General features: G+C 35.8%; 1 protein-coding gene across 3 annotated transcripts in view; it reads right to left on the bottom strand.

Moving 5' to 3' along the window:
• Nucleotides 1-12,603, bottom strand: part of LOC136879145 (tRNA (guanine(10)-N2)-methyltransferase homolog) — a 287,770-nt gene that overhangs the window by 121,598 nt on the left and 153,569 nt on the right. For all 3 annotated transcript variants that reach the window (XM_067152901.2, XM_067152909.2, XM_067152917.2), the window contains one exon: nucleotides 4,499-4,633. In XM_067152901.2, the coding sequence (XP_067009002.2) occupies nucleotides 4,499-4,633 (135 nt within the window). The remainder of the gene's footprint in view (nucleotides 1-4,498; nucleotides 4,634-12,603) is intronic.

Below are 12,603 nucleotides of genomic sequence, written 5' to 3'. Positions count from 1 at the left end.
TCAACTTTGGATTTAAATTTAACTACCACTAAGAGTTACTTTTATCCTAAATATTAAGCTATTATAAATTTCCTATGCCATCTCCAGATTAAGACACCATATTTACCAGATTTCATTTCAACGCAGCAATTTACATTTTCTTTTCGAACTTTAACTACTTGTTACCACATTAAAAAAACAAGACATTCGTAAAGATCTACAATAAGGACTGATTATAAGACTTTATCATAAGAGTACTTAAACTACTATATTCTACTTGCTAGTCATTTTATACACATTTGTACCTAAAAACAGTATCCTCTTATTTATATTTTAGACGTATAAAAACAATCAGGATCCTGATCTTTCTTTCAGGTATGAGATTTTTAGGCTGATGATGCCCTCATTATGGGTGAAACATGTCCTTATATCTAATACGTTAAAAACTATCTTTTAAATTTAAATAAAAAACTCTTATGTATTGAAGAGGTGGAATTTATAATTTAGTATTATCATTTGACTTTAAGTACATTACAATATGGACCATAAAATGAGATTTGTAAGATGTAACATACCACTTAGTCGAGCAGTTGATCTTCTTTCTCCCAGTTCTTCCCAGACCAAACTTTGGAACATTTTTGTAACGCTACTCTTTTGTCAGAAATCGCCCAAAACAAATCGAGCTGCTTTTCTTTGGATTTTTTCCAGTTATTGAATCAGGTAATCCTGGTGAGGGTACCATACACTGGAACCATACTCTAGTTGGGATCTTACCAGAAACTTATATGCCCTCTTCTTTACATCCTTACTACAACCCCTAAACACCCTCATAACCATGTGCAGAGATCTGTACCCATTATTTATAATCCCATTTATGTGATTACCCCAATGAAGATCTTTCCTTATATTAACACATAGATACAATGATCCCCAAAAGGAACTTTCACCCCATCAATGCAGTAATTAAAGAGAAGATTTTTCCTATTTGTGAAACTCACAACCTGACTTTTAACCCGTTTATCATCATACCATTGCCTGCTGTCCATTGCACAACATTATCGAGGTCATTTTGCAGTTGCTCACAATATTGTAACTTATTTATTACTCTAGACAGAATAACATCATCCGCAAAAAGCCTTATCTTTGATTCCACTTCTTTACTCATATCATTTATGTATACAAGAAAACATAAAGGTCTAATAATAATGTCTTGAGGAATTCCTTTCTTAATTATTACAGGGTCAGATAAAACTTCGCCTATTCTAATTCTCAGAGATCTATTTTCTAGAAATATAACAACCCGTTCAGTCACTCTTTTGTCTAGTCCAGTTGCACTCATTTTTGCCAGTAGTCTCCCATGATCCACCCTATCAAATGCCTTAGATAGGTCAATTGCGATTCAGTCCATTTGACCTCCTGTATTCAGGATATCTTGCTGGAATCCTACAAGCTGAGCTTCAGTGGAATAACCTTTCCTAAACCCAAACTGCCTTCTATCAAAGCAGTTATTAATATCGCAAACATGTCTAATATAATCAGAAAGAATGCTTTCCCAAAGCTTACATGCAATGCATGTCAAACTGACTGGCCTCTACTTTTCAGCTTTATGTCTATCACCCTTTCCTTTATACAAAGGGGCTACTATAGCAACTCTCCATTCATTTGGTATAAGTCCTTCAAGCAAACAATAATCAAATAAGTACTTCAGATATGGTACTATATTCCAACCCATTGCCTTCAGTATATCCCCAGAAATCTTACCAATTCCAGCCGCTTATCTAGTATTCATCTTTTGTATCTTACTGTAAATATTGTTGTTATCACACATAAATTTTTATATGTCTTTAGTATTAGTCACCTCCTCTATCTGGACATTATCCTTGTAATCAACAATCTTTACATACTGCTGACTGAATACTTCTGCCTTTTGAAGATCCTCGCATACATACTACTCTTGTTCATTAATGATTCATGGAATGTCCTTTTTACAAACTGTTTCTGCGTTAAAGATCATATACATACCCTTCCAATTTTCACTACAATTTGTATGACTGCCAATTATGCTTGCCATCATGTTATCCTTAGCTGACTTCAATTTCCTAGTAAGCTCCAATAATTTCTCCTTACTTCCACAGCCATTTCTAACTCTATTTTTTTCCAACCTGCACCTCCTTCTTAGTCCCTTTACTTCTCTGTTATAATATTGTAGATCTTTACCATTCCTTACCACCTTTAAAGGTACAAACCTATTTTCACATTCCTCAACAATTTCTTTAAACCCATCCCAGAGTCTGTTTACCTTTTTATTTACTGTTTTCCACCGATCATAGTTACTTTTTAAAAAGTCCCTCACGCCTTTTTTATGAGCCATATGGTACTGCCTAATAATTCTAATTTTAATACCTTCCTTTCTTTCACAATTATTTTTAACTACAACAAACACAGCTTCAGGATCACTTATACCATCTATTACTTCAGTTTCTCTATAGAGCTCATCTGGTTTTACCAGCACCATATCCAGGATACTGATGTTTGGTAAATTGAGATCACCTGCTACTATCACATTCCTTTCCATATTATTTCCAACACAGCTGATCATCTTATCAAATAATTCTCTACCAGCATCAGCACTACCCTTTTCCGGTCTGTACACTCCAAAGATATCAAGTTGCCTATTATCTTTAGAAATGAGCCTTACACCTAGAATTTCATGTTTCTCATCTTTAACTTTTCCGTAGCTTACTAATTCTTCTTTCACCAGAATGAATACTCCCCCTCCTGCCATTTCTATCCTATCTCTACGATACACACTCCAGTTCTGTGAGAATATTTCTGCATCCATTATATCATTTCTCACCCATGATTCAACTCCTATTACAATATCTGGTAAGTATATATCTATTAAATTACTTAATTCGATTCCTTTCTTTACAATACCTCTCCAGTTGAACACTAACATTTTTATGTCATCCCTACTTGACTTCCCGTTCCCTGTTCCCTTTTCACTGCTCCTTAGGCCACCCCATTTCCCTGAATGTACCTCCCTCTAATCCTTCTAAACAAATTTCCTACCTTATATGTAGGCTAAATTATAAACATAAAAGTTTTCCACCTATTCAATACATAGTTTTATTCACACTGCACGTATTTTCATTTCATGGGACTAGTTTCAACCCTACTCGGTGTCATCATCAGCCATATTTAAACAAACACAATATTTGACGAAATCCTAAAACATGTTTCTAATGAGCAGTAAGAACAGTATGAAACAAATAATGTAATTAAAACAATGATGTGTGGTTGAATTAGCTGAAGTGCTATGGTACTAAAAATGTTGCATATGAAAGTGAAATGTTATGAGTGACAGTAGGTGAGCAATATATAATACAAGCATCTCATTTGTATTTCTATACCCAGACTTTTTAACACGCTTTGATAACCGCTGATCTAAGGCATTAACATTAAATCCCACCCATTCTTTGTTTACCAACTCATTTAACAGAGGCACAAATCTAGGAAGATCCTCTTTTGAAATTCCAAGATTCTGAACCAACCAACAGAAACATCCACACCAAGGAGACCCAAAACCGACTTCATCTCATCTGTTAGATAGAGTCATCTGAGATCCAAGCTCCAGAACAACAAAAGAAGTAGATCATCTGGAGATCTATGAATAGGTTACGTAAAGTGGTTCGAAAATGCAAGGAGACTCAGTGGAAGTCAGGCTTCTAGAGGGGTTCAATGATGAACACATAGAGGAAACAATATCTTGCATATACAGGAGCATTCTGTGTTTCTCACTTTGAGCTCTCAAGTACTGGATTTGATGTAGGTAAGACCTAATGTGTGTGATATGTGCTACTGTGCTCAGATTATTAAACTTCATTTTGACCAAAGACAAAACTAAGAAGTTCCAAGTTAAGAACAACACCAGAAAACTGATTCAGATATCAGAGGAGGAAAGGAGGAGGAGATCAGTTAGAATGAAGAACTATTGGGAGAAGAAAAGAGCACAAGCATCTAAGAAGTGATTGATCTAACATACCCCAAAGACGGGTGATTCGAAATGAAGAAGAAGAAGAAGAAGAAGAAGAAATAAATAAAGAAGGAAAGAAAGAAAGAAAGAAAGAAAGAAAGAAGAAGGCAGGTAAATAATGACATCATTAAGAAACATGCTTTACAAAAGAGTAGAGAAACGATGCTTAATGAAAATCTACAAAATTGTTTTAAAAGTGATAAAAGAGACTGATATGGTCTGGATATGAGTGAAAATAAATAATGCCAAAACACACAATAAAACTAAAAATGAAAGAAAAAAGAATCTTAAGGTGATTCAGGTTACAGAAGGGGGATCTGGTTAAAAATAGCATCAAGGGAGGGGACCCCAGACTGCAACACTGTGATGAACATTGGAAATATGAGTAAAATGGAGAGAAATCACATTTGTTCTGACATGACTTAACAGCATAGGGAGAAGTGATGATAATGATGAAATACATCCTGTAATGATCAAACTTACCCAGCGTCCAAAGAAAACATCATACGGTTTTTCCGGGATGTTATTGGAGTCTAAACCATAATATTCTATTAGTTGCAAAGTAACATCAGGGTTTTTCAGCTTCACTGGACCTTGTAGTGGTAAGTAGCTGAAAGACTGAAACAAAAACCAGGGAGAAAATAAAAGACAATTATGATTTCATTTTGTAAATTAATCCTAACATAAAAAATTATGGCAAATGGGTCAGTTTGAATGATTTTGGCTACAATTTCTCACAAAACTTAAAACCAAGTAGAACTGAGCTGAAAATGTTTGATGTCCGAAAGTAAACCCACACATTAACCACATTAAAGATCTGTATCACTTTAGTCTTGAAAATACAAGAGCCAAAATATTTTACTGCAAATCTGTAATAGTCTGCCATTAAAAGTAAGTCACTGATAGAAGCTAAGTGGCTATATTTTCATATAACTGAACTGCATCTTACCACTAGGAACGATAAAGATGAATGACTGCAGCATAATCGGAATGGATAAAATCTTAAGAAATATCCTAGAGAAAATAACCACAGGTGAGTTAAAAACTGCACTGTTTGTTGATGACATTTTAATTTGGGGAGAAAATGAAGAGGAAGTGCAAATTCAAGTAAACGTTTGGCACTAGGAAAGTGCAAATTTTGGAATGAAGATTAGTTTCACAAAAAAGCAAGACTCTGATCATGACAAGAGGACATAAAATAGGCATGGGAGAAATAAAGATAAGAAATGACCTTCTACAAGTAGTGGGCTTCTACAAGTAGTGGACAGTTTTAGATACCTTGGCAACATATCACACGATGGAAGAATGGACTAGGAAATGAATTCAAAAACAGATAAGTGTTAGAGAGATTATACAGAACCAAAATGTACCAGTGATGTGCACAAAGAAATTATATTCATCTTATTTCATACAAATACTGATGTATGCTTCAGCAGCCTGGATCATGACTGAGAGAAACAAGAGTAAGATTGAAGTAGAAGAAAATGAAGTTCCTAAGAAAGATACAGGGAACGACCAGATGAGACCGAGTAATGAGATACAGAAAAGAATAGGTGCATGTAAATAACAAGAAAGATTGTTTTATGATAATGCTTAACGTAATACCAATATAAAGGGTCCATTATTCGACATTAGAAATTTTCCAGCTAACTCATTCCTGGTTGCCAGCGTTTTCCCCCGTGTGCTAAGTTGTGCTCATCAGTTGGTAAATAGCACACCTACCAAGACGCTTGGCTAGTGCATACCATGAAGGCCACTGCGTAGGCTACTTTGAGCCACCGGCAATGCCAATGCACTATGAGAGACTTTGTCTCATTACCAAAAATTGATGCCTGCCTGGCCATCAGATGATATAGATGTTGATTCCCATAGGAAACCTGAATTATCTGTCCCGAATGAGTAAATGAGCCCAACTTAGCACACTGGGGCGAAACACTGGCAACCAGCAATGGGTTAGCAGGAAAATTTATAATGTCCAATAACGGACCATTTATATGGGTATTATAAATTTACTCATTCGGGACAAATATTTCAGGTTCGCTATGGGAATCAACATTTGTATCATAAATGTTTAACGTTACACTAACACGTTGAAGGTTTTCGGTGACATAAGGATGGGAAAGAACTAGGATTGGGAAGGTAGTAGCCAGGGCCTTAATTAAGGTGCTTTATGTCGCACCGACACACATAGGTCTCATGGAGATGATGGCATAGGACAGGCTTAGGAATGGGAAGAAAGTGGCTAGGGCCCTAATTGAGGTACAGCCCTAGCATTTGCCTGGTGTGAAAAGGGGAAACCACAGAAAGCCATCTTCAGGGCTGTTGACAGTGGGGTTTGACCCACTATCTCCTGGATGTAAGCTCACAGATGCGCGCCCCTAACTGCACAGCCAAATCCCCCAGTTATTAAGGTACAACCCCAACATTTTTTAATGTGAAAATGGGAAACAATGGAAAACTCTCTTTAGGGCTGCCGACAGTGCCCAACATATGCCAAAAACAAGCTCATAACTACGCAGACCTAACCGTGCTGCCAACTCACTCAGTTTGCAAGAAACAACTGGCAGAGCAAAGTTAAGGTGGTTTGAACATCTGTGAAACAGGAGGATTTAAAAAACATAAGCTTTCTACACAGTGATCACTGAAGACTTCACTAGAGAACAACCTGAAATGAGATAGAGCAACTCTGTAGTGGGAAGAAACAAAGCAAGAGGTGTAAGCAGCGGCACAGTAATTGAAGAAGATTGGTGGAAAGATAGAATAAAGTGGAGGGCTTTGAATGTATCATGTACCATACCTGGTGTCAGGAAATCGGAACGGATGAAGATATTTCCTTCTGCACTAAAATATCATCTTAAGATTTTTTATTATTTTTTTGAAGCCATTTATTTATGTCTTCTTGTTCTGAGGGCTTCATTCCAGCAGAGGATAACAGCACTCAATTTGCCTGACACCTCTTAGAAAAAATGAATTCTGAAGCGATGGACAAAAGACAGACAATACTAATGGTCCTCCTTGACTTCAGCAAGGCATTCGATTCTGTAGACCATGGTGTGTTACTGTCAAATCTTTACCTATTAGGTCTTTCAAATAGCACCTTGAAATGGGTAGACCTCTTTTTACATTGTCGGCAGCAATGTGTTACCAACAAAGGTGGCCAATCATCTTCATGGCAACTATGGAAACAGGAGTACCTCAAGGTTCTACAGTAGCGCCTCTTCTTTTTTCACTGTATCAATGATCTATCTAAATCTCTTAAGTACAGCAGACATTACATATATGCAGATGACACTTTAGAAACAACACAGAAATTAAAATTTAGATTTTGAATCAGTAAAAAACTGTCTCTCAATCCTGACAAGTACCAAAGAATCCTTATAGCCAATCCAAGACTATTATTCGAAGCAGACTGTGCAGCTCTTCCAATGGTTTGGATACAGAACAAAGTCAAACCTTACAGTAAAACTGTAAAAAAATCTTGTAAGCATCCTAGATAAACAACTATCCTGGTCTGCACATACTGTATCAACTTGCAAGCAAGTATTTGTGTCACACCATAATCTCAGGAAGTTCAAATTTGTATTTCCCTTTAAATTCAAAAAGATTTTAACTGAAACTCTAGTTATGCCAATTCTGTATTACTGTGATAATAGTTTACGACGACTGCACTGATGAATCACTACAGAAGTAACAGCACTCGCAAAATGCATGTGTGAGGTTCATCTGCAACTTTAAATACACAGACCATGTGACTTCAATCTACACCAAACTCAGCTGGCTCTGTCTACATAAGACAGGTATAATTTTCATTGCCTAACCTTAGTGCAATGAACTTTAAATCTCAATTCTCCTGCTTGCCTTAAAGAATGTTTTTATAATCATTCTTTATACCATGAAAAAACCACACAAGCACAGAACATGCACATTCTTACCATACCCAATCACAAGTCCTCAGTATACAGCAATTCCTTCACATTTACTGCAATTTGTGAATAGAACAATGCCATAAGACGTCAGAGAATTATCAGTGTCCAAGAAATTTAAACGTGCATGCACAAAATATCTGATGAAAAGCAAGGCAGTAAGACATAACACTTCCCTACTTCCTCATCCTATTGTCTTTTAAATCCTCTTTCCCCGATCTACTTTATCCTTCCCCTGTCCCTTTCTCAATTTGGGTGGAAACTCACAATAAAAGAGTAACTTTTATTTCACAGATAATTCTATTTTGTTTCATAATTTTTTTTTTTTTTTTTTACAACTTTAGTGTTTATGTTTATCTTCAAAACTGTACTCCTCTTCTGTAACACTGTGGTCTTTCCCACTTATTTTTATAACTTTTAATGTGTAAGTAGTTACTGTTTAGTTCAGTAGTTCTCTATAGTTTAAGTTTATGAGAGTTAGTTTCTAATGATTTTTAATTAGTTATTAATCAATCTAATTCTGTTACTGGTTAACTGTAAGACAGGGACATTTGTCCCTACTTTGACAAAATTAAATTACCTTATCTATCTATCTATCTATCTATCTATCTATCTATCTATCTATCTATCTATCTATCTATCTATCTATCCACTTACCTTCTGAAGTGTAGTAGGTGAATAGCCTTATACCCAGAGAATGAATTCATTCCTGTCAGCCTCCATACATGCCCGTCTCATGTCAGCACATTTACCGGCACATAAAAGACACAAAAAAGTCCTGAAACCACCAAACCTACCTAGATCACTTGTTCTTTTTCATACCCTAACCAAACCCCAAAGTTCTACAGCCCTTGAAGGACCTTGGCCTACCAAGCGACTGCTGCTCAGCCCGCAGGCCTGCAGATCACGAGGTGTCGTGAGGTCAGCACGACGAATCCTCTCGGCCATTATTATTGGCTTTCTAGACCGGGCTCTTTTACATACCCAATGTAAATTATGCAATATATATAGCAATTCTGATGACTAATCCAATTCTGCACTCTTCCCTACCCATTTTAACACCTGTTAAGACCTCCATTCTCTGTACCTCAGCTTATCTTCATTATAGACAGTTATGCCTTTCAGAATTCAGTCTGCAAGCCTCTGTGAAATTACTAACCGCCGCCACAATCCTCCATTTGTAAATAGTTCTGTGGCCTCATTTAGTTCTATACCTCTTATCTTTAAACCGTTAGAAACTGAGTCTAACCATCGTCACCTTGGTCTCCCTCTACTTCTCTTATCCTCCATAAGAGAGTCCATTATTCTACTAGGTAACCTATCCTCCACCATTCACCTCACATGACCCCACCACCGAAGGCAGTTTATGCATACAGATTCATCCACTGAGTTCATTCCTAACTTAGTCTTTACATGTGCACTCAGAGCACCTCCTGCCATTGTTCCCATCTGTGTGTACCAGCAATCATTAATTTAAGATATTACCAAAATTTATTAGGATCAACCTATTCAATACAATAGAATTTACAAAGTTAGGACTTACATCCTATTAAACTAAAATTTGAAGGGACATCATCAGCCTTTTTACACGCATACTCAAAGATAAAAATCAGGATCCTGATTGTCATGGTAAAAAATATAAAATGAGAATATAAGATTAGAGTGAAATTATACAATGTGAGAAATTGTTATGAGTTCTTGAATAATGATTTACAATTAAAACTTCATTTAAAATGTTTGCGAAGAAAAAGTTGAAGTTGGTATGATATTACACTAGTAATTTTAAAATGATTTTATAAATTAGACAAACTAGGCCTTAACCACATAATATCAAGAAGGTCTATGGCTAAAGTTGCCGTATCAAAGTTCGAGTGAAATTCGGCTGGAAGCAACTTGATTTATATGTTGAAGAGAAGGTTAATGGAACTTAGTAGCCGCTTGAGATGACACCGAAACTTTCTTGTTGAAAAGTTGTAATATTTAACTGTAGTATGGCGCTATGTAGATTATAAAGTTGTATCCAACTAATCCATTCATCTCGTTATTTACACAGTGGGTTCGCGGTCTCCGTAATTTTATTGAAGGAGTTATAAAGAGTTCATAATTGAATGTTGCCATATAGATCTTTGTTAACTCGTATACTGATAGTTAAATGGGAACATTCTTACCTGTTGTTGGCTGTAGTTTTGAATATAGATTAACTATTGAAGGATATATGGTGAAGAATCTGTAATGAAAAGAGAATAAAAGATATGAAGTTTAGAGGAAAAACGGTTAATTAGGCAAAATGATATACATTCAATTACTTACGTTCTTGATTTTTGCGGTATTAACTGGTTGTCTATATGGTCTTGGAACGAGTAAGATTTGAATGTCGTGTGTTGTATCTATGTGGAACTGAGGGAGGGGGGTGTGATGGAGGGAAGGAAAAGGGCAGAGCGTTGAGCTTGTGCGCTATTGGCTGTTGAAGATGTGGAATTGAGGAAGAGGGGTGTAATGGAGAAGAGGAGGTGGACGGAGGGTTGAGCTTACGGGCTGTTGGCTGTGAAAGATTAGCAGGGGCGGGGACGGAGGGAGTTACCTTTAAGGGGAAGAAGGGATCTTTATTGGAAATTAGTTTAAGATTTTTAAGGATTTTATTTAAATTTGGATTTAAAGATTGTAATAAATTGGGTAAAGTCTCGTATAAGGGATTTTTTTATTTCAACGGGATCATTGAGATTTAGGTCTTTGTTGTAATGTTGATCCAGATATATGTAAATGTTTTCTAATTCGTTCATTAATTTTCCTTTGCCTACTATTTTGATGATTGTTAGGTCCTGTTCGATAGTTGTGAAATGATGACCTGTTTCTTTCATATGAGAGCTCATGGCTGAAAATTTGTTATGTCTATTGGCATTATAGACAGTTCCACATAGATACAACACATGACATTCAAATCTTACTCGTTCCAAGACCATACAGACAACCGGTTCATACCGCAAAAATCGAGAATGTAAGTAATTGAATATATATCATTTCGCCTAATTAACCATTTTTTCCTCTAAACTTCATATCTTTTATTCTCTTTTCATTACAGATTCTTCACCATATATCCTTCAATAGTTAATCTATATTCAAAACTACAGCCAACAACAAGTAAGAATGTTCCCATTTAACTATCAGTATACGAGTTAACAAAGATCTATATGGCAACATTCAATTATGAACTCTTTATAACTCCTTCAATAAAATTACGGAGACCGCGAACCCACTGCGTAAATAACGAGATTAATGGATTAGTTGGATACAACTTTATACTCTACATAGCGCCATACTACAGTTAAATATTACGACTTTTCAATAAGAAAGTTTCAATGTCATCTCAAGCAGCTACTAAGTTCCATTAACCTTCTCTTCAACATGTAAATCAAGTTGCTTCCAGCCGAATTTCACTCGAACTTTGATACGGCAACTTTAGCCATAGACCTTCTTGTTATTATGTGGTTAAGGCCTAGTTTGTCTAATTTATAAAATCATTTTAAAATTACTAGTGTAATATCATACCAACTTCAACTTTTTCTTTGCAAACATTTTAAATGAAGTTTTAATTGTAAATTATTATTCAAGAACTCATAATAACTTCTCACATTGTATAATTTGACTCTAATCTTATATTCTCATTTTATATTTTTTACCATGACAATCAGGATCCTGATTTTTATCTTTGAGTATGAGTGTAAAAAGGCTGATGATGCCCTATTAAAGGGCGAAACATGTCCCTTCAAATTTTAGTTTAATAGGATGTAAGTCCTAACTTTGTAAATTCTATTGTATTGAATAGGTTGATCCTAATAAATTTTGGTAATATCTTAAATTGATGTACATTTCAATAAGGACCAAATATGAAAATTGTAACATGTAATACCAGCAATCATTCAGGCTACTTTCGTGTCTGTTACTTCTGACTTATGAATACGATATCCTGAGTCAACCCAGATTTCACTCCTGTAAAGCAAAGTTGGTCTGAAAACAGACCAAAGTAAAGATACAGTAGTTTTGTCTTGGAGCTGACTTCCTTCTTACAAAATACCGTTGTTTGCAACAGCAAGCTCACTGCATTAGCTTTGCTGTACCTTGATTCAATCTCACTTAATATACTACGCATCCTAAATACTTGAAATTGTCTACTTGTTCCAGCTCTGTACGCAATCTGACATTGAATTCTCTTGGATTTCTTACCTACTGACAACAATTTAGTCTTGGAAAGGCTCATTTTCATACCATACTCATCGCCCTTTTCTTCCGAAATGCCAATGAATGAGATACCTTGATAGTTGTTGCAATCCTTCCTGTTCCCTTGCTTATATTTAGGCACAATTACTGCTTTTGTACAATCAGAAGATATCTTACTAACACTCCATGCTAATCTTATTACTCAATGAAGCTATTTCATCTCTGCCTTCCCACTATATTTCACCATTTCACGTCTAATTTAATCTATTCCTGCCGTTTTATGACAATGAAGTTTATTTACTAACCTTTAAACTTCCTTAAGGGTAATTTCACCGACATCATTTTCCTCTTCCCCATGAGCTTGGTTGATTCATGACATCAGGAAGATTTCCTTTTACATTCAGATGATTTTCAAAATATTCCTTCCACCTGTCCAGTGATTACCCAGGA

Source organism: Anabrus simplex, chromosome 1, assembly GCF_040414725.1.
Source record: "Anabrus simplex isolate iqAnaSimp1 chromosome 1, ASM4041472v1, whole genome shotgun sequence".
Taxonomy (NCBI): Eukaryota; Metazoa; Arthropoda; class Insecta; order Orthoptera; family Tettigoniidae; genus Anabrus; species Anabrus simplex.
The sequence above is the reverse complement of the archived record's forward strand: the minus strand, read 5'-3'. Positions and strand labels throughout refer to the sequence as shown.